The sequence below is a fragment of the Malurus melanocephalus genome, unplaced genomic scaffold (assembly GCF_030028575.1).
Source record: "Malurus melanocephalus ecotype Western Australia unplaced genomic scaffold, MMel_1.1 scaffold_106, whole genome shotgun sequence".
NCBI lineage: Eukaryota > Metazoa > Chordata > Aves > Passeriformes > Maluridae > Malurus > Malurus melanocephalus.
Genome location: NW_026623338.1, coordinates 1872268 through 1895402, shown reverse-complemented (window position 1 = coordinate 1895402; position 23135 = coordinate 1872268). Strand labels below are relative to the sequence as shown.

At 37.2% G+C, this 23135-nt stretch overlaps 1 protein-coding gene across 4 annotated transcripts in view; it reads right to left on the bottom strand.

Annotated features, from left to right (window-relative positions):
• Positions 1-23135, bottom strand: part of SOX6 (SRY-box transcription factor 6) — a 252853-nt gene that overhangs the window by 213257 nt on the left and 16461 nt on the right. For all 4 annotated transcript variants that reach the window (XM_057369294.1, XM_057369296.1, XM_057369295.1 and 1 more), the window contains exon 2: positions 7611-7854. In XM_057369294.1, coding sequence (XP_057225277.1) covers positions 7611-7850 — 240 coding nt within the window. In that variant the 5' untranslated portion in view covers positions 7851-7854. The remainder of the gene's footprint in view (positions 1-7610; positions 7855-23135) is intronic.

The following is a 23135-nucleotide window of genomic DNA, read 5'->3' as shown; positions in this document are numbered from 1 at the left end:
CAAAGGTTTAAAAATGAGATGCCATAATAATCAGGCACATATGATACAAGTAGGGTCTTATGGACAGGCCACTGCAAAACCAGTTGTGTGTTTGGAAAGAACAGGCAGGGCTTTTTGTCTCATTAAAATATGACCACATAATTGCAGCAATTCCTTCATACTCAGGTGTTGGATAAAACCAGGTAAACCAGCTTTGGGTACRGAGATTTCAGGTTACAATTTTTCAGCTTTGTGATTTAAACCCTTCTCTTTACAAATGAGCAAAGATTTGAAATACGTTGACAGGCATCTTGCTCCATTCCACAATAGAAAATCACCCCAAAATTTTTTAAACACAATGACAAATCATTTCTATATGGCAATCCATTCACCCACAGATGATACACATAAACTCATGTGTGCTTTTGTAAGAGTTAGATGCTAAGGATTTCCTTAATTATCCAAATACCATATGTCCTAACTCCCAGTGTTTAGGTTTGGTCATAAATCACAACAATATTGAGACTTTATGCCCTGCACTTTGGTTAAATGCTGTTATTAAGGAAAAACTAATGGACAGCCATTTGCAAAATGAGTATTTAGTCTTAAATTTTCATCTAAACTGAAACTGAAGAAGCATTGTGATCARTCCCAGCTGATTAGCAATGTTTACTTCTTGGGTAAATAAAGACACATATTTTGTGATGCATGCTTGTCAGAAGCTGCCARATAAAACAAGGATTGTGTGGCTTGGATATTCCAGACCACTTTGTGTATATCCAACTTCCCCCTATTAGGTCATCTTAATTGTCCAACTTATAAGTAGGTCTATTGTAAATATAAAAATAAAATTTGTCTTTATGTTTTTAGCAATATCAATTGCACATGAAAATCCTCCTCTGTATAYAGTTCCATGACATGTAATGCATGCTTTATGTTCCCCTTTTAGCATTTGCAGGAGAATGYATGCAGGAAACCAGCCTGCTGCATAGAGTACTTGTATTTCTTTAAGGTAAACACTGATGAAACATTTGGAAGATTGAAATGAAAACAAGACATTTATGAGACATAAAGGTATCACATAAAATTGCTGTGAATTACAATAACATTGGCTGAATCCCAGAACAGATAATCCTTATAAACATGCAGGAATGTTGTAAACTGTATATGGATGTCAGTGATACAGTACATTAGGAGATTCATATTACACTTGGTGCTGTGTAAGTCTCAGTCCCTGGGTTTTTCATGGCTTCTAAGATTAAAATAAATATATGTAGTATCTTTCCTTCCTCCATGAAGATATTTTATGTACACAGTTTTATTATGCTGAACAAAGATACCAAAGTCTGTTTTTTCTTRAGCTGTCAAAGTACAAAAGAAATGCAAAAAGTCCTTGCACAGATGTAGTAAAGTGCTGGATTTTATCTTTTGGCAGGTGCTCAATATGCAGCCCACATAATCACATGTTAATGACTGGAGTGTGTTAATCAGCATGCATACCTGATTCCTTCTTGCCCAAGGAAAAAAAAAATTAACAATTTAGAACGTGTTAATGCTTCTACTTTTGAAAAAATTCATGTCAATATACAGAAGTGAATTAAAAAGTTTTCAGAAATTGCTTCATAAAAATAGGAAATGTTAAAATAAGAGAAAGGAATAAAATTACTACTGATTTAGATGAACATAAACCACAAGTCTTTTGCAAAGAACTCAGGTGATGATTAATTCTGTTTAAAAACAATTCACCCTAGAATATAGGGAAAGGTTTAAAATAGACTGTGTGTTTGGAAAAGGAAAATTATACAATGTCAAAATGAAAATAAAACAACCATAACAAGCATGCCATCAAGAACAATTATTTGATTCTTTTTCAAATAAAATTCAATTTTGTATTTCACCACCTCCATTAAGCACATTATCCTGAACACTTCCAGGGAATTGTTTTACTGTTTTTAACATGAAATGTTAACATCTTTTTATGTTAAAGCCAGTAAAACTAAGTCCTTGATATTTCAAACCTTCAGACATGTGCTTAACGTTATGGTTGCTGGTAGTCCTAATAAAGTCAACTTAAGCACATACTGAATGCTTTCTGAATCAAAAAAAAAACATGCTTGAAAAATAATTAATTTTATATTTTCTGCAATATATTTCTCATAGAAGCTTATTTTATGGAAATATAAAATACCTTATCCTCTGCTTTTTCACACCCTTTAATTTCAGCTCAAACTTTGTACCCATGCAATTATATATGTAAGTATTTATCTCTTTAGTTAGATAAAAATTCTAATGCACTACCTGGCATGCAGAAATAATATCACAAGCAGAGTAGAATTGCTTTCGATCATCACAAAACTCAGATTTGTACATGTAAATAACAGCTGCATGAGCAATTTAGCAGAAACAGAATTGCCAGASTTTAGGGCATTTATATTTGATGCATTTTATATGTTCATATTCAGTCTGTAAAGGAACCAAAAATAAAATTTCAAAACATGTAATTGTATCTATAACTTTCGAGAATTTGAAGCCATGAATTTATATAACAACAAATTCACACTACTTAGCATGTGTAAATGTTTTTCAATGATCTTCCCTAAATACCTGAGTTTATTTTCCTTAAAGAGAAGAGCCTCAACATGAGAAGTTAATAACAAGGAGCAGGAGATGGGGGGGAACAACAGGATTGAGCCTGTTTTATGTAGACACAGAAGCACCAAAACATGAGGACCTTTAGGATATCACCTGTTTCTGCCTTTCTGGTGCCAGTAGCTTTGTTAAAGCTATATAAAGCTAAATTTCACACTTRGTGATTTTAAATTATTTTGAAAGGAGCAAATTCATGTGGTATTACAAGATCTTCAATTTTTCTGCTGCCTGTATAAATCTGCTCTCAGTACYGCTGAGATGTACACGCAGCCACAGCAGAAAGGTAGGAAGCCTTTCACTCCTTTGGCAAGAAGTYAACTAAAGACAGAGTCTTGACGTAATTATGAAATATATCTCAATGCTGCCATTTGTGATAAAATCCAACCAGATGCAATTAGTTTCTAAATCTAAGTGTGCTCTGAATGGTGTTGCCAAATGTACAGAGAAATGTAGCATATATTGGAGACAATTAATTTTATTTGTGTATGTGTTCGGCTTTCCTCAGTCACAGGGAAATAACCCCCATCCCTTAGACTGGATTTGCTGCAGTGGTTCCCTGTGAGAGTCCCTCACTTTTCAAGAAGAGCAGAGCAAAAAGGATGTGCCTGCCCTCGTCCAGGGCCTGCACACAGTGTCTCACTAACACTGCTACCTAACTGCCCTGGGGAACAGCAGTGGGCAAAGAAAAGAGTCCAGTGACCATCACAGTGACACATCACCACCTGCAGCCACCAGCTCAGGGCAGGCAAGCTCCTCACCRCCCCTATTTGTAAAGGGCTGCTACATCGGGGTTGGGGGTGGGAAGAGAACTTACCTCTCTGTGGGTTTCTTATTGTTGGGAATAGAGGAGAAACTGCAATTTGGAGAAAGTGTCCAGATTTCGTTAGGTTAAAGTTGCTAAAATGTATTATTCAGGAGACCCAAATCYGGCCTTAATATTATGGGAACACACTACCCCTTCTTGTAGAGGGTAAAGCCATCTAAATTTGCACTCTCTTGTTGACACTGCTTTCTCTTGATACTTAAGACAAAAAATAAAAAACCTTCTAATTTACCTCACAGGCTTTGTGGGACTCTGTATGAAGCTGGGGGCTGTTCCTTGTTCCCCAGTGAACATAGCACAAACTATTATTCTCCATTTCTTTACATATAAACTAATAAATACATTTTTGGGATACAACAATTCAGTTACTATTAAATTTAGCAAAATGAAGTATTTCTGGCTTTCCCTGCTCATCCTCTATTCTGTGGCCTTAACAGAGAGAGATTTTGGATGCAATCTGAAATTTTGACTGTATTTCTTGCCTGCTTTTCATGTCCATTGGTAAAAGCATGTATCTCATGTATTTCACCAGTATCCCAGGGCYACTTTGCCCTCTTCCCTACAGTTTACCCCAGCAAATAGATATGGCTTTAGCCTGAAATAGATTTTATTTTCTAGTAGGGTTACAATCAGCAATAAAAACCCACACATCTAGGTATTTTTATACTAAGTTACAGTTAGAAACATAAGTATAATCCTTTCAGCTCAGTAATATGAATTTACAGAAATCTTTGGATTGTTTTATCTTCTCCCCACTGTAACATCAAATTGGCTGGTGAAATGATACTGGCAGTATAAGTCATTACAGGTCTGACGTTACAGTTGTTACACATTGCTGAATCTGTCAAATGAAAAGGGAGCACAAAGGGAATTTCCAAATGCAGCTGCTATTTCCCATTTGTTAAATCCTTTTATTACACCATATAAGTACACAGCTGGGAAATACTATAGAGTGGGAGTTAAAACAAAATATTTTGGCTTCCAGACATTCAGAATACACAAAGGACTCAGTGGAAAGCAATGCCTGATATCAAAAGGGAGTGAAAGTTTGAAAACATTTCTAGCCAGTGTGGTTTTTTTTTCTGATAATGCACAATGCAGTTTAAAGGTATCCTTACATTACAGAAAGTGCTGCATACCATAAGTGTTGGGTAAAAACGCAATTATTTCTTCACTAAAATTGCCCTCCTACGGTATCTTTTCTAAATTTAAAATCTGTACAGCCCTCGTAGCAAATTCTGGTGCATACTGTGTGCTCTCTCAAATTCCAGTGAACACTTTAGKAGTTTTAAGGGCAAAAAAGATGCAGGATTGTGCCCTTAATTAGATACCAGATAAAAGAGAAAATCTTTCCTCCCCATATGTCAGCACAGCATTCTTTGAATTTACTATCTCTTAACCAGACAACACACATTATTGATGCATTTTAATGACAGCACTACTGTCTTTACTTTCACTGTAAATGCTATGAACAGGTGCTTCTTCAAATCTGCTTCTAAAGGATCCGTCTGGGAAAGGTCWGAAAGTGCTTACCCTCTGGGAATTTGGGTTTATTAAGTGAAAAAGTGGCCACTGCCACAGCACCTATCTCAGAATTGCCCAACCCACCTTCTGGAATTTGTCTTTCTGGAAGGAAACATCTATCCTCCCTCTATGGAGTACAAATATGTTTTCATCAGGATAGTTGCAGGCACCTCTGAATTCTTTCTTAGCAATGTCAACGCCTGCTTAGAGATTGAGGTACTACAGATAAACTTTTTGCAATTAATTGAGGCTTAAATGTTTGTTCATGAAGTATTTAAGAGAGAAAAAAGTACTATTAAAAATCAAACAAAGTACCTAAATTACAGTCCCTCAAGAAGAAAGAGATTTTTTTTCTCCACTGTTGTGATCTCACTAGCCACCTAGTCACCTAACTGTAAATACACTTGGATCTTGCTTTTTACATTTCAGATCCCTTTAAAATGCAACCAAAACACATGTCTTAGAATTTCAGTCTTCASTGGTAGCCAAGCCTTGTAAATTATACCCAGCTTCAAGCTGGGTAAAAAAAAAAAAAAAATCTATTTGGTTTAGCTGAGAGTTCCCAAAATAAGGCTGACACATATATCCACCACCAGATTTAAGCCAAGGGACTTGTGGAAACTGCTAATGATTTTCAGGACATTCATCTACATATATCATGAAATATTTACTGGAAAAAGGAGATAGGAAAACCAGAGTGTTAAGTCCCTCAAGCAAAGTTTATGCACCTGTTCTGAAACATGATAAGCTGTGCACTGATTCGTGCCTGTCCAGAGGTACAGCGAGTGTTGACATGACAGTGCAGCATTAGGAAAGGAAACAAGAGATTGCTCTCTGTCACTGGGACTGCAAAGCCCTTCAGAGCAATAGGAGCACAACTGATCCTGCTGCACAAGGGCCTAGCATTTTGGCTCGCTGCAGGGCCAAGGAACAGCCTGAACAAAAAAAAAAAAAAAAAAGCGTTGAGAGACTGCTAGAAGCTAGGAGTTTTTTTCTCTCTAGGACACGGAGTGATTTTGTCAATGATGTTGACAAAATGCATTGGTGTCCTAACATCAAAATTCCAAGAGTGCACCTGACTCTCTGAATGAATGGAGAAGTAGCTGATGAATTCACAGATTAACTTTTTCCCATCAACAAACCAGATCAGTCCTTTCTAGCCTGCATGCAGCTTGTCCTGATAACACAGCAGTTGAAATTGTTCTAATGTGTTCATTGCATAACTTGGGCAAAAGAGTGACTCACTGTCCAAAATTCTGCATACAAGCCACATACACAACTTGCAACCTACCTTGCCAAACTACYAACCTATAATCATTTTTCTTTAAAGCAATTTACAGTTGAAATTTTGCCTTAATGACAATCATCCAAACATCCAGGAATATTTTAGTTCTTACAGAAAGTTCTGCACCAGGTTAAATTGGGCATTACAGATTAGGTAGCATTTTTCTGGTTTGGTTTAATCTTTTGAATTGATTGGATTCTAGGAAAAAAATTTCAACATTATATTAACAAAATAAATCTTAGTGTAGTGTTATTATTTAACTAACTCCAGGCATCATAATATAGACAAAACCTCTCGTATCTCTGTTGATTAATGTGCTAAAATTGTTATATCTAGTCAGATTTGAAATGAGTTAATTATTGCTACTTGTGTTAGAACAATTCTGAAATTGTGCTTAACCTTATTGAAAGCTGCTGATCTGTACTGGAAAAAAAAAAACAAGGTTTGTTGAAAAAAAATCTGCTCATAGACATTTATTAGAAATAGAGAAAAAATTATGAAAAGGCAGATTATTCTTTTTAAGCTAATTGTCTGATTTTAATTTTTTCAAAGTCACGTTACAGAGAGTCTGGAATTATGATGTTCTGAAYTTACAGAACACCTGGCTGCTCCACACACCTTAATTCTGTTTCTGAGGAGCACATGCAAGGAAGATAAATTGACTGAGATGCTATGCCCACTCAGCCTTCATTCAGCCTGCCCATTTATTGCAGAGATTAGGGGATGCAGAGACAGAGCTACAACCACTAGGTACAGAAGAGAATAGGGATAATAATTCTGATCATTTCTAACATTGCCTGTATACAAAGTGGTGATCTAGCTACTCATAAACACCTTTTCCCTCCACAAAAAGTTAAAATTTCCTATAAACACTGCAGGATGTTTGTGTCACCTAAAAAGCCAGCTTCTTTGTTGCCATGTAAAGATATAATATCCTAGATTTGGTGGAACCTGGTTTTGAGAGACAAGCAAAAAAATACATTAAAGTTTCTTCCCTCAGCACAACACTTTGCAGATGACAGTTGTGAGCTACATCCTCCTGTCAGAAATTAATGCTTGAATATATGAGCTAGAAAGGTTAAGACATAAATCAAGGTATGAAGGAAAACATGATAAATAGATGCATTTCCTTGCAGAAGGTGAACACATCAAATGACCTCATTCAAACAGACCTGTATACTTAAGCAGATTATTCAATTGTAATTTACAATTACACCGTATGATGTTGATCCATTGCCAACACTTTAACATTTAAAAAGCTTTACCCCCTAACATGCCTTTCAAAGATGGAGTGAACGTTCTGTTGCGACACCAAATTTGGAAAGACGCTGCCAGAAGTGCAGCACTCACCATTCTGTGCTGGGCTGAGATGACTCCATCCCACTCAGGATCCTGCTGGATGGTGGTGACCAGGGTGGGGAGCTCCTCGGAGTGAGGTTTGTTGTGCATTACGTTGTGTAGAGGCAGATGAGAGGCCGCGTGCTGATCGCTGTTGCCCTCTTCCTTGTCTCGTGGTGCTAAGTCCTGGGTCATTGTTTCCTCCCCATCAGCTGCACATGCAAATGGAGAGGTAGTCTGCTTGGAAGACATTCTTCTACGAGACAAGAAAAGGAGACAAAAAGAAAACATTGATGCTCAGTGAATAACAAAAAATCAAGCTCAAAACAATCCTCTAAGCTCATCACACCTGCCTAGAAGAGTTGAAAACTAATCACGTGCTGTCAACAGAAGTATGCTAAAAAGCAGAGGTTTGGAGACCTGRACCCAAAACACTGAGGAAAAGTATTCCTTGATACCAAGATAAGACCAGAGTTAAGTTACATGACATCATTCTACTTATATAGACTTGTCAAACAATATCATTTTCTCCAGCCATAAGAAAATAGTGATTTTATTGGTATTTTTATGTGGGTTTTGTGTAAGAGTTCAATTCTTTAAGCTCTTACTCCAATGAGCAATCTGAAGCTTATAAGCAAGCGTTTAAAGGAGAGAGCTCATCATGCCTACCTGACCTCATTCCCTGCAAGCAAAAKATGTTTTCTACACATATGAGAATAATTTTTAAATTCATTTAAAATTCTGCAAAATAAGCCTTTTTGCTGTTTGTTTAAAGCTGTACTGCTTTCAAACTGTTTAAAATTTTGCCCGGTTTTACCTTTCAGAAAGTGTTTTGAGGAGCTCATGTGAAAAGTATCTTCTAAACCTGAAAGCTTTATTGAATGGATGTATGGATAATACCTCAATAACATTTTACAGTTCAAACTATAAACCTGAAATAATTATGTTTCCTTTCATAGGAACTACATGAAGTACAGGATATAGCTCAACAAAATACTTTAAATTACTTAAAAGTGTAATGAGTAAATGCATTGATTTATGTTAAATGCCTTTTCTTAATAATGGCCTCTTACTACTGTCTCATATGCAAACACAGCTTTCACCACAGTTTCTGCACTTAGATGAAAATATTACTGACTTCAACTAAAAATCTGAAAACACTGTCATTTAAAATTTCTAGTATGATTAACTGCAACTGTTAAAACAATCATTAATAAACTTGAAAGGGGACAGCTAAAATATATTAGCTATTTTCCCAGGTTTTAGTAACTTTAGAATATCCTTGACACTGAAATTGCTGGGAAACTAAGGGATAAGATCTTCACCTTAATTGCTTTTTAACAATAATTGATTTCATACCATTTCTTTAAAAATGCACAAATCAGTTAACATAGGAAACCACATGAGCATTTTTCAAATTAGCAAATCATTAACTTGCTAGTACTGTTTCTACAGACAAATAAATACTGATTAAAGGGTCTGGAAATCTGAGACTAACAGTTAAATTTACAAATCTGTCACATGCTTTCATGAATATTACAGTGAAGGAAATATCAAGTGCAAAGAAAAATAATTAAGTTAATTCCAATTTAAACAGTAGTTTTTATGTAGCAGCCAGTGTTTCACATAGGATTTAACAGCTAATGCTAAATTTCTCACAATTAATGAGGGAGTTCAGATTTAGTATCCTACAGTGAAAAAAAAMTTAATATAGGATCAACTAATCTAATTATGTACAGTTCAATATGAAAGTATTACAAGCTTTGAAGTGCTTTGAAACATATTAAAACACTGATACCTATTTAGAATAACTATTCTGTAAATAGAGATAATCCTGCCTCTTAAACTCGATACTGGTGGGGGAAGAAAGGTTTGTGTTTTCTTTAGGGAAACCTAAATGTAAGTGGGAGTCTTACATGAGTGTTGCCAATAAGCAGAACTGAGGAATTTAAACAGTGCATTACATTCTTCCTATGCTAAAGAATTTGTGTTGATGCTGCAGAGAGCATGCCAAGAGTTCAGCAACCGGCATTATCGTGTGTACTTCAAAAGGTTCTGCCTCATAATTGCTGCGATCCAAGATAAAATAAAAGGGTTGCTTTCCCTTTTCTCATTAAAATAGTCACGTTAATGCAATCACTCACATGAAAATATAAGCCATGCTTTATGTAATTTGAAAACCCGACACGAAAACTGAAAGTCACAATAAAGGTTTTTCCTTTCTTTCACCTTCTGAACAGATCTCRTTCCTGTCTCACACTGAACGAGCTTCTGTGCAAAGCAATAGCTATKGCTGTTTCTTCACCATAAATTAATCATGACACAAAACTAGAAATGAAAATGTCTCTTAAGAATAATTTCAACTACAAACTGCACCAATGAATAATACTGCACAATCCTAATTAAACACAACTCTGCAGCTGCAAAAATAGGCTGAATCTGTCCAAAGCTACGAGTTGGCTTTAAAGGCTGGTTTGTTAGGGACTGTTTTCTTAAGGAAGGCTGGGCCCTCAGTCTTAATCAGCCAATAAATTATTTCCTGCAATTACATTAAATAGAAAATTATCTTCAAATTGGGAATGTTAATTGAAAATCAAAATTCAGACTGAAGTTTAGAAATTACATGCTGAATATAATTAGTCTAGAAAGGCTTCACCTCTATTTTATAAACAGGCTTTTGGTGTTTCCTCAAGTGACCATTCAGCAAAGCTATCTACTGGTAATACACTGTAGGGGAAGCATTTTTTCTTTGACATGTACACTAATACATTTTCCTCTTATTCATGGTGTTTCAAACCCGATTCAATAAAAATCTACATTGAAGTTCTGTTAATTACAAGGGGAAAAGGGACTTTGTTAGCACTAAAAATTAAACTGTATCAACAAAGTCCCATTGACTAATAATCTCAAACCATGCCCAGCAACTTTTTTTCTGCGCTGGAGTAAGAGAACAGAGCAAGGGTAGGGTTCAAATGTTTCCTAGCTCCACCCACACTTTTCCCCCACTGCTGCATTATGGACAGACACCTCTCATGCTGCCCTTTGGTCAGTCACCTATAGCCTTGGAGCCTGGAAGGGAACACAGGCTCAAGCAGACCTCCCAAGCACTTGCTGTCTCCTCGTGGCATCATTTTTAGGGGTGTGTGTCACATCTGTTTCCTTGAAAGCTTTATTAAAAGAACTCTATTTAATGGTAAYTTTTGGGGTTTTGGTTGTCAGATTTAGACCTTTGGGTTTACAGGGACAGAGCCATGAGGGACAGCTGGATTAAGCTCTCCACCTCCTTTTCCCAGCACAAGCATTGCTTCAATTAACACATTTCATTTTTGCATGGCTGCTGAGGGTGTCCAGTCATGCCTGGGTTTGCAATCAGCAAAGAAGAGCAAATTTAAACTCTGCAGATGGGTGTTATCCAGCAGTTTGGGGGAATTCTGAACACATGATCCCATCAGGTCAAAAGGCAGAGTTCAGTCAATAACTCCAAGGCCTCATTCAGTTCCAGAGGAGAAGACTCTGGCCCAGCTGAGTAGTTTATGTTTATGATAAAATTAAACCATAGAACGGCGTGTTGTGTTAAAATATTTCAACATTAAAACATGAGCGTGAATAGCAGTCAAATTTTAAGCCATAACAACTTCCCAATTTTATGTTTAAAATATTCAAAATGCATTTGCTAAAATCCCTGCTGAGAGGGAAAAAAATCAATATTCATAATAAATGAGGCTTGTAAAAGGTATCAGAATTTTACTAATTTCCATTATAATTTTTTTTCTGCTATTATCAATTAAACTCACTGGAAAGATTTTTAAAAAAAAAAAAAAGTTTCTGATAAAAAATATCTCCCTAGTTATAACCCCTGCAAACAGGGGTTTATAATGGAAGTGCTGACACAACCCTAACTACAGCAGCGCAAATGGTGCCGCTATAATACACAAAATCAAGTTCTATTATTCTAAACTATCCTCGCTCGGGGGGTTTTCTTTACTGTGCTCCCAGACAAACTGCTGAAGCATGAAAAATTTAAATGCAATCAAGTGGGTCCAATTCTACTTTACTAGAACAAGTGTCTACAGTGGTACAATCTTAAAAGAAGATGCAACAGATTTGTTTGGTGCTTTTCTTTCTTTTTTCTTTTTTAGCTGTTTATTTATAATACTCTGCAGTGGAGATAAAATAAGAGAGGAAATTACACTCACATTATATCAGTATATTGATTACACAGCACACAATCAGAAAGAAAACTACATTGTGAAATTGTTGCTTTGGTTAAATTGACAGATTAGCTGAACACAGCAATCACTAAAGGTGGAAAAATATATCTAATGGGTATGAGAAAAGGTTGAAAAAGACCCTAATTAACTGAAGTCCTATCACCTACTCAAGTTTGAGAATTTAAAAAATCTTGATTMGTATTTTCCAACACTAGAATTCTATCTCATTTTGAACTCAAGACATAAACAGAATGTGATCATTTATCAAAAGGTCAGTAAAGCTGAGGGACTGGACCCCAACTTCAGTCAGCCTCAACACTGAGGCAGTAATGTTAAAATTGAACTGCTAAGGGGTTTTTTACCTACAAAAAGCAAAACACAGTCCCAAACAGCTCCATTTGCCATGGACATGACATGATTTTTTATTTTAAACCTGAGAAGGAATTCTCTCTGCTCTGAAGAAGACTGCCAGTCAAGTTCACAAAACATTGGTTCTCTTTTCCAATAGCCAGTATGTGTCATACCTTTCTAAATACAAAGAGTAATAATTTTTTTGTCTAAAGTTTTTCTACAGTCTCAAATTCTTAAACAAAATCATATCCTGTTTTTCAAAAAAAATAGCTGATAGTCCTGACGTGAAAGGGTTCCAAAGCCTGAAAAATCTTCCWTGCCTATTGACTGCTCAGTTGATTAAATGTTACAGCAGAAATTAAGGCGAGACCCAGAGTTTTAGCTGCCAGACATTTCAGAATCAAGCCACGAAGTACAACAACAGATCACAACAATGCAATGGCCCAGACACTGTTTCAAAATCATATAAACTGAGCAATAACAACGAGATTCATGACAAAGCAGACTTGTATTTGGCCGGGGACTCTTGCTTCTGCTCTGCTCCACCCTCACAAGGCATTCATAAACCTAAAGGCATGTCTACACTGCAGCCACATAAATGACTGCTCAGTAATGCTCAGATATCCAAACTAATTTTAAACAAGCTTGCTTCTGATAGCTCTCCAACTACAGTAGCGTGGTGTTCAGATGGACTAATTCATCCTGCTTTAGTGACTGCAGTAGAGACATAACCCAGGTCTGCAGCTCCAACAGTAGATTGGAATCAGATTAGATTAGAAATATATTCGCTTACAGAGCTTTTATGAACAGTCTCCATTCCTTTTCCCCAAAGTGCCAGATTAAAGTACTTAAGTGCATGATTAACTGTAAGTATGCAAGCAGTCCACTAATTTCAAATTGGACTACTTGGTTTCAAAAAGTTAAGCACATGTCTAAGTGCTTTGGTGACTCCAGAACTAAATAAATTAAAAGAAGCCATTTTTAGAAGTACTCATAACCTTTTAAGCATTTCCTTCTAAACTTTTATGCTAACCTGGTGTTCATAAGTACAAAAAAAGAAAAAATCAGCCACAGCATCTTTCCCTTCCCACCTTTTAAAATGTTCATACTCCTCTCAAAATATTAAATCTGGATACAGGACCCTCCCTCACAAATCAGCACTCAGCTTTGGGGTACGTTAGATGTCTTATAGCTCAGACAGACTTGAAGAAAAATGAACATGCTTTGGCAACAGCCAAAATATTTTGCAGCTCGGCTCCTGTAAAATAATGTTGTGTAGGCAGAACCAAGTAACTCACTGTAAAGCTAATGCTGTAATCTTTCTGCAATTTTAGAATAAACAGCTATTTCCTAAAATTATGAAACCTCATATCTGTTTTCAGGGAGAAATAGGAACACAATTGAACAGTTAGTAAAAGGATTTGTTCTACTGGGGCCCCACCCCCCCAACACAAATCCCTGTGCACAAAGCCCGAACAGCTTGAGAAGGCAGCGATGGGAGAGAATCTCTCCRATTCTGTTCCTGGCTCTGAGTCACAGCAAGGCCTCAGGCCAATCAACTCAACTCCCTCAAGCTCTTCCTTGGCTTCCTTTTGCAGGAATTCTCCAAGAATTAGTTACATATAGATCATAAACAGCACTGCAAGATTAGAGAGTTTATGGTAATCGCAGGAACCATCTTGGAAATAAAAGGGCGGGAGGGGGAGTGGAAGCAAATGYGATTCAAGAAATTACATCTATAATGTTAACTGAGCACCCAAATCTCTGGCTGAAATAAGCATCAAGCTAAGCAATACACCCACGGCTTCCAAGATACACACTCAGCTATTCTTGCATTTGTTTTTCCAATCCAGGCAAATTACACATCTGCTAATAGATACGAATCCAAATCACAAAGTTTGACTTCAGATTCAGACTTCCTCAAAGCTCAGTGGGTTGGGAACAACTTTTATGGTATTGCCTCTCATTTCTAAAAAACAATGTAAGGGGAGAAAAAAAAAACAGCTCCTTGGAACTTTTTGGGAAGTCTTTTTCTTATGTTGATTATGGTCATTGCAGTGACCTTCTCAGCCATGCAGCCACAGTGAATTATTAAGGGTAGGGAATGAGCTCCTGTCTATTCATGTAGTTGCCAAAAACATCAAAATGGATGCAGCAAAACATCCTTACAGCCCCTCAGAACTTCTCAATGAAAATCCAAAGTGCTTGGATTCACAAAATGCCAAAACTACAACCTGTCTTTTTAGTAGGCTAAATACTCCATTCTCTTTATCCACTAYCAGAGAAGCTTTCACTGAAAATGCCTAATGTGAATGAACCCACGTTGAATGCACTAAAAGGGCAGTGAAAGAATAGTCAYTTAGCACCTGGGCTGTGCTCATCTTCAGTCACTGTAGTTAATATTTTCTATAGTTTATATTTAGCTGACAATATTGCTGTGRCTTTATTTAAACAGCTTGAGACTGTTCTTTGGACTGGAGCTCATATGCCCTGGAATGCTTTGACTCATGAATTGTTTCTCCTGATAATGTTACATCACGTAACCACCTCTGTTTAATTGGTTGGTATTAGCTTCTCACTGATGGCTGCCTTTAAAGTCCTATGACTGGGCCATGTGTCTCTGGATATCCAATTTCTTACTGTTGGAAAAAGAAAAAAAAAAAAGGCAGTACTGACTTCCAGCTATCTTTACCAATAATTATGGGAACAAGAGGGAGCATGCCAAGAATTTATCCATCAGCAACTTATTAGGATTTGTTTTTCTAGGCAGCGAGTAAGAGAATATACAATATAAATAAAAGCAATCCTTAACAATAAAATTAAAGAACAATGCTTGCTATAAATAAGCATTAATCCACATACTTTTATGGATCAGAATGACTTAATTGTTTATCTGGATGGTTATATAAATGGTTTCGATAAAGGATGCCTAAAAGTACTAAGAAAAATTTATTTTAGCATGTTTGGACTTTGAGACTTTACACAGAAGGCAAGAATAATTTTTTGCCCCTTAGAAAGCTAGTTAAGAAGTTGTTCTAATAGCTAAAATCTTCCTGACCACATTTAAACCTGGTGGGCATAAGTTCCTGAAAGGTTCATTAAATCCTTTCAATGCTCCAGGTAAGATACAGTACTCTTACATTTTTTCCCCTCCTGTGGTAAATTTTCAGGAGTTGCCTGAGATTCCGTGTAATGAGTTAAACAGTTAATTTTCAATCCTACAGGTGTGAAAGGTCACATGCCATCCCTCTGTATTTCAGAACAGAAATATAAATACATTCAGATTTCTCTCTCCTCCTCCCGTGTTCCACTCCCTCCTTTGCATAATTTTGGTTCTCATCTCTAAGTCAAACAAAGCACCTCAGCAGGCTGAGAAATGAAGTCTCAGTTTCAAGCTCACTTGTAGCCAGTTGCACTAAACCACCTAATTAGTACCTACATGTAACACAAAACAGTGGCTCTGCAGCTCAGTTACCGATTGTCCTTTTAATAAAAATCTTACACTACAAGCCTAAGAACATTTCTAGCAGGCAAAACATTTCTAATTCAGTACAGGTTATGCAAGCATCAAAGCACTTAAATATAGGTGCCAAACCACAKTGCCAGGAGCTCTTAGCATTGTGAGGTACTGTTACCTGACAGCTCGGTGAATATAAAATTGCTTGTTTCTCCAACTGAAGACAATCAAATTGTCACCTTCCATTGTAATAATACACAACTTGAAATCAGCAAAGTGCCAACACAATTACCAGGAAGAAACAAAACATAACAAAAATATCAGATCTAAATTTCCCTGAAGGCTGAACACTTCCATCTGGCTATTCACATACACACACACACACAMAAAAAAAAAAAAAAAAAGGATTTTATTCTTACTATCAAATATCCCAGTGTTACTTAACAATAAGATTTATTTGTGAAATATAAAAAGTAGCTAAAGGAGATGAATCATGAAATATTAAAACTAAACACAGTTCAGACCTGTGCTGCAATTTTACTTGTGGTCATTACAGTACTGCAAGTGTCAGCAGAGTTGATAGGGAYGAGCATACATATCTGTATTGTTATTATAAAGTCATATATGTGAGGTTTCATAAAAAGTAATTCTAACTGGCACACGGCGTACTTTGGCACAAGCTACACATGACGTGCCACTTTTATTTGTTTATTTAAATGACTTCACTCTAAGAACCGAAAATGAAGTTTGAACTGCAGTCTGCCTCAGAACTGGGACTTTCAKGATATTAAAAACCTGAGGAAAACCTTTGAAGGAGGTAATCTGAATACATGAAAAATAGCATTTTCACCATATATTTCTTGAGGTTATTCAGCAAGTGGCCTACATATTCAGGAGTTAAATTTGCATTTTGGTGATRCAGAGATCTAATAACCAGAAATGGTTTTATATCTACAGTAGCTCTGGGCATCCTATAAACTACAAAAGAGTGTCCTAGGTAGGATATATATCTGGAAAACTATTTCCATCTGGTTCCTAGTAATGAAACTAAACTTAAACCCTTCTTAAAAAAACTTGCACTGTAGAGTGATATCGTGGATTATCTTTTCTGTATTGATATTCCATTCAATAGTAATGCAGACAGAAATTTCCTGTACATTTACTGATGCAAATACACATCACCTTCACTCTCTTTAAAGTTTCACCAGCAATGGATGAGCTAGAAAAGTAGAGAAAAGAGCAAGGATCAGTCTTTGACATCAGCTTTTCTCTGAAGGATTATTAAAGAATGTCAGCAGTGGTCAAGGACCGTTTTTCCACCCTGCACAGCTGCTCCAGAGCCAGGTATAACCCTAACTCTTTGGATAAAGCAGGCACAAGGACCACTTAAATGCATTGACAGCCTTGCAGGAGAGGATAAGCAGCAGCTCCACATGACCAACAGGGAACTCCTGCCGTGCCTTTCTCAGGTGCTGCATCCCCAGAKCTCAGGTGCAGCTCAGGAAGGCTGGGCTTTCCAACAGCAGCTGCTCCCCAGCCTTGGATGGCTGTTCTTGTGCACTGCACTGATTCACACAACACAGCACCAGTGTGAACAGAAGAGCAAGAGAGSTTAGCAAAAACCCAAAACGATCTTAAAGGTGCAAGTATTTTGGTCAGACAAAACATAACTAGACACAGTGCCCATTTTTGTACACTTTTGGGAAGTTCTGGTTTTAGTTCAGGGTCCTCACAAACAGGCTTTTTGAAGGCAGCATTGTGCACAATGTTCCTTTGTTTTGAACTAAGGTCTACACGATATGATCATGACCTGTGTACACAATGGGAACCCTAAAATGAGCTTACAGATCCCTGCAGGAACCCCCTCATTCACCAATGAGCTTCAGCTACTGGGAGAAAGGGGAGGGTAGTCTGAAGCAGCACACTGTTCAGAAAAAGATTACATGCCTACTTAAAACTACCCAGGAAATACTTGAGAAATACCCTTATTTAACAGGCAATGTGGCCAAGAACAATGTGGTAGCATCTTTCTTTCTCCCCCCAAAATCTCCACTGATTGGGCTGTGCAACAGGWTGGGGACCTTTTCTTTTTATTTTAATTACCTTCCATATGAAAATAGGAAGACCAAATACAAATAATTGCAATGCTCTAAGAATTTAAATWAAGTAAAACAAAACATTTTCTCTTCTACTAATTAAGGCAATCAGCTGCTTTAAAGTGCAAACAATTTAAAGTTCAGTTTATTGAGACTTTGAACCACCTATCCTTTCACAAGCTCCACAGGTGAAAGATCTACCTATTTTATCTGCCTTTATAAAAAGACTGAAATAATAATATTGTTATTAAGAGTCTTAGTACGACATACTTAACATCAAGTATTTTAGCTGTTATTTAGTTTAAAAAAAAAAAGTTTTATAACCAGATTGCCAAAGCAAGTTTTGCATTTTTTAAGGAATTCACTAAGGTATCTGGACTAGGCACTAAAAACAATCAAAGAAAAGCAATAAGTAATCATCACAGGTGAAACATAGTCCACATTCAGCTTAGAGAGATCAAGCAGCAACAGTCCCATGCTTGCAACAGTCTGAAACTGCATCAGTGGCAAAGCAAACTACAAACTCTCCCTGTCCTTTGGTTTCAGCCCTGTGAAGTACCACGACATTGTTAAAAAGAAATAATTTGTCATTACTGATAACCCTCAAATGTTCTGCCTTCACGGAAGGTTATAGAATACAGCATCTGCTCTCTAACAAGGAGAAGGAAACTTGCATATCAAAATCAATCATAAGGGTAAAGGTGAAGAGCGCCCAGGCTCTGAATTGCTCCACATTTCTGAGTGCTCAAAGTTCAGTGTTCGTAATTTTAAATGTGTCAAAGAACATAATGAAGACCAACTATCAGAATGCAAARGAAAACATAAACCAGCACACAAACCAAAAGTACATATGAAGTTGTTTCCAAATAATTAGAAAGGGAAAAGACCAAATGTCTAAAATGCAGACTTAAAATATTGTCTGTGATTTTAAATATTTTTACCATTACCAAGTAAATTCAGTTAGACCACTTGCAAGTGATTTCAGCTAAAATACTGAGATATTCTTTTATAACTTGTGATTCAGTATGTTTACCATCGAAATATACAGAGCCTTATTGTGGTTTTCATCTCTGACCTATTTTTTCCTATATATTAAGAATAAAACATATGATCTGCTTTTTTGAGGAAGTCTTGTCTTCTCAAACAGTGTCAATTTTGCTCAGGGCTATATTTTGTAACAGTTTCCCGCTTATGTTTATTGGTAATAATTTATAATAGACAAGTAAACAGTGCATAGTATGTGCAGCCTATTACTTCTAAAGCCAGATTCGAGCAGTTTCATTTTCTCATGGACATTTGTTGAGAGCTCTGTTAACAATTTCAAAAGCAGTGCCCTACAGAACATAATACATACACACAGATTTGTGGGCAGGTTTAGCTGGTACAAGCTGTCCTTGCTAACTTGAACCATAAACGAGACAGTTCATTGCCTGTGGTTCTAACCCAAATATGAATGGGGCTGAAAAGAATTGTATATTTTATTCTAGGAATTTTGACACAGACATAGAATCGTTACAGACTTTTGAGAATTGGTCAGATCCTCAGACGCTGTAAATCTGAGCTGTTGTGCGGAGGTTAACTGAATCTTATTTATTCATCTAAAGATATATCCATAACAACTTTTCTTGGCAGTGAAAATTTATGTTAGGTCCTTTGGCAGTATGGAATTTCTGGGTTTTCCATGAAAAACTGACTACCATTACAATATTAGCAGGAATCATATGACACGATAATATTCCATCAAACACTCATCACAGAGAAATGTAAAAAATGGTAAGGCAGATTAGGAATAGTTGCAGACTCTATCCATTGCTCTCAGTATGTTTAAAGTGTGTTCCTCTTGAACTGATTCAAAATAACAAGATCTCTTCATTTACACAGACAAGCACTTTAAAAAAATTACTTCTCAGACTGACATGAGAGTTTATAGCAGATTATAATTTGGGGAGGAATTAAACACAAACTACTAAAACAAAAATAATTTACACTTCTATTTGAAGATGAATTCTTATGCTGCTGGTTGGCAAAGCACTGCAGTCCAGCAACTCCTGTGGAGCAAGGTCACGAAACAGCCGGGGGTCATCCAAATACGTAAGACCCCCAGCACAGCAGGCACAAACTCTGCACTAATTATCTGAGGTCACCTCAGTCCCCAGCAAACAGCCACTCTGGCAGCCACCCCATGGCATTAGCACCACACAGAACAGGGCTGAGGTGACGGGACCAGGGCAGGTGCCCATCAGCCCATCAGGAGGCACACATTTGGGCAGACAAAAATAAAGTGTGAAAAGGGAGACAGCAAAGACCCTTTCAGTTTCTTTCTGCTGAATCAGTTTTGGTCATTAAGGTTTTGGAAGCTGATTCAGGCAGGCAAAAGCCCTACCTGGGCAGAAACTGGAGCTCGCAGGGTGGCACAGTGCCACCCTAGAAAGGGGCAGGTTTGGGGTGAGCCCTCTCATCTTTTCATCAGAGGGGTCAATCTCCAAGAGAAGTTACCTGTACAAAGAGGTTCTCTTGCTCTGAGACTGTACCCTGGTTGTTTTTTTCATAGAAGGTAATGAAGCAGTCTAATATTTGGCAATCAGCACAACTTCTCGTGTTCCAGAAATCTCAAAATATCTTCACCTTTACTAAGCAACACACTCAGCGCTCTCACTTTTACAAAAGAAGCTGAGACACAGCGAGTTTAATGAATTAATACAAGGAGACAGAAAACCAAAAGTACAGAGGACTAGACTAGCAGCCCTTCCCATTTCCCAATGAAAGGCATAACTTGCAGCAAAAGATAATTCTCAAATCAGGCTCATAACATGCTCACAACTGAAAAAGTCCCTTCTCACTAGCAGACAAAGAAATCTTTCCTTACACTTATTTCAGTGAACAGCCCTGTGGAGTTKTATTATTTCTATGGCTTTGTCATTATCAATTTACTATATCATGTCACAAGCTACAGCTTACTTAAATCAGCCAGTAAAAGCTGGGAGAAACGTTTATTGATGCTGAGTGGTGAATTCCTAAAAAACCTGACTGCACTTCTGCACTGGCAAGTGCTGATCAAAGTGATACGAAACTGAAAGCTCCCACACCAGGATGAACACCACGTTAAAGTACAAGTTCAGAAATAGGCTGGGGATGAAAAGCCAGTTCAAAACATACAAACTGGATAATAAAATAAAAAAGGAACATATATTTTTAACCAATAGGCACAGCTTGTGGGATGGAAACTGTCAACTCACTTGTGTGCTCTATACATTGCTTTTGATTTTTCTCAAACAAGGGGCAAAACATCAAACAAAATGCATTATCACTTGGACTACATTTAATGCTTCCAAAAAGCACTTAAATTTACTGCAGTTTTAATGCATGTCATCTTTTCAAATCTCTATTAAAATACTAAATTAATAAATCTCAAGGCAGCAAAATGATTCATTCTAGTATTTTCAAGGACTTTTCTGTAAATACAGTGAAAAGATAAACCCAGCAAGCAGCTTATCAATACAACCTCCATGGAATATTTGCTAACATTACACATATGTTAAGCAGTGAAATGTTTTTCACTTGAAAAACACAAAACATTCTGCATCTGTTGTAGAAAAGCAACCCAAGAGATACATCTAACTGAAGACTTTTATTTTTCATTTATAAACCGATGAAGAAAAATTCCCTTCACAGCTTGCTTAGATTCAATTAAAGGAATCATTTACTCAGTACCTATTGCAAATGTCTTAGGCTGCATGGAAGGAGAAATTACAAGGTTTGGATAGTAAGTGATATCACTGACTTTTGAAAATTAAACCATTGCTCTAAATAAAATTTCTGCATGGTCATCTGAAAGTACACGTGACTATAAACATAACAGATAAGGTTATTCTTAGTTCAAAGACCATAATTCATTTTAGAATTGTAGTTAGAAAATCTAAAGTGATAGGAGGAAAAGAAAAAAAAAAAAAAAACACAACTACTAGTTGCATCACTCACATATAATAGCTGCTCTTCCACTCTTCTGTCCTGCTTTCTCCTACCACTCCAGCCAGCACTTCAGAGTTTGATGGCATAAAAACCTCTGACACCTTCCCAAATCACAAGGAACCACTGCCACTGTCAGGAAAGCACACCACACTATCTCTGCCAGCTCCCAGGTTGGCAGACACGTCTATCCATATGTAAAAGCAACATCTAATTCCTCGAACAAAGCGCTGTCAACTTAGTTCGACAATTAAAGTCATTAAAAACATAAAAGCCACCGGGAGAAGTGAGGGTATTTGGGCCTGTTGGGAGACCCAGTGCCCCACATGCCTTCTGCCACCGCTGCTACAGTTAAGCAAACTTTACAGCCAGTCAAGCCATCATCCAACAGAGCCTATTTGCTGAGCAACAGTGGAGCTTTGTGGTTTGCCTCACAGTTGACAGTAAGTTATGAGCCCTTTGTGAGCACAGGGGAAGGAAAACAGAGATTGGAATTTGGCAGGAAAATATAATACAGAATTCTCCTGTCCATGGAACCTGAATTTTTGTGAAAACAATCAAGCATTGTTGAAAGAAAGAAAAGCAACTTTGACAGATGAAATATAGAGGGGCCCCTTTTAGGAAAACAGTAAACAAAGCACCATTCAGGCCAGGTCCATTCTGTCATTTATAAAGATAGTTTCTTCTGTGTGGTGAGAGTTTACAGCAAAGAGTTCAGATTCAACAAATCAAGTGTAAAATCTCCCACAGTCCACATTAAAACAGCTAGCTAGGAAAGGACAGGAATGCCAAAGAGAAAAATATCACAAGTTTTTCTGTTTGGGAGCGAGGATAYAATGCATAGATTGGGTGAAAGAGACTCTAAGAAAAGTCTAAAAGACAAGCCAAAAAACTAACAATTGTTAATTATAAAGAGCTAATTTTGTCAGAGACAGGAAAAGAGAAGGACACTGGAGATCAGTGAATAGAAATATGAAAGGAAGGAGCCATTCTTGAACATTGTTGAAGAACTATGTCTCTATTTCTCCAGGCTGGACCTCATGAGGTCATCATTGGCATAAAAGGCTCAAAAACTTGGGCTGGTACTACTATAGTTTGGACATCTGGAATGTCAGCACACAGTGCACTACTTTCTCCAAAGTATCTTAATTCCCCTTTCCAAAAATAGGCATCCTCGCCAGCTTTAGTCACCCAAACTGGAAAATGTACAGCAGGGAGTGAAATGAAAAGCATTTTTGTTCCCTCGCGCTCCACAACTACTAATAAGATTTCAGCAAGGGAAAGTTAAGGCAACGGTGTCCAATACACCACGGCTTTGATTAACAGCGCCTGCTCTTGCTACAGGCCTGGCAATTGTTCCCAAGTTATGACTGACGTGGGTTTCAGGCATCGCGGGGACTCTTAAAAGCACATGTTTTTGCAGCCAACAAAGTAATTGTTAATGCTTTGCAGAGTA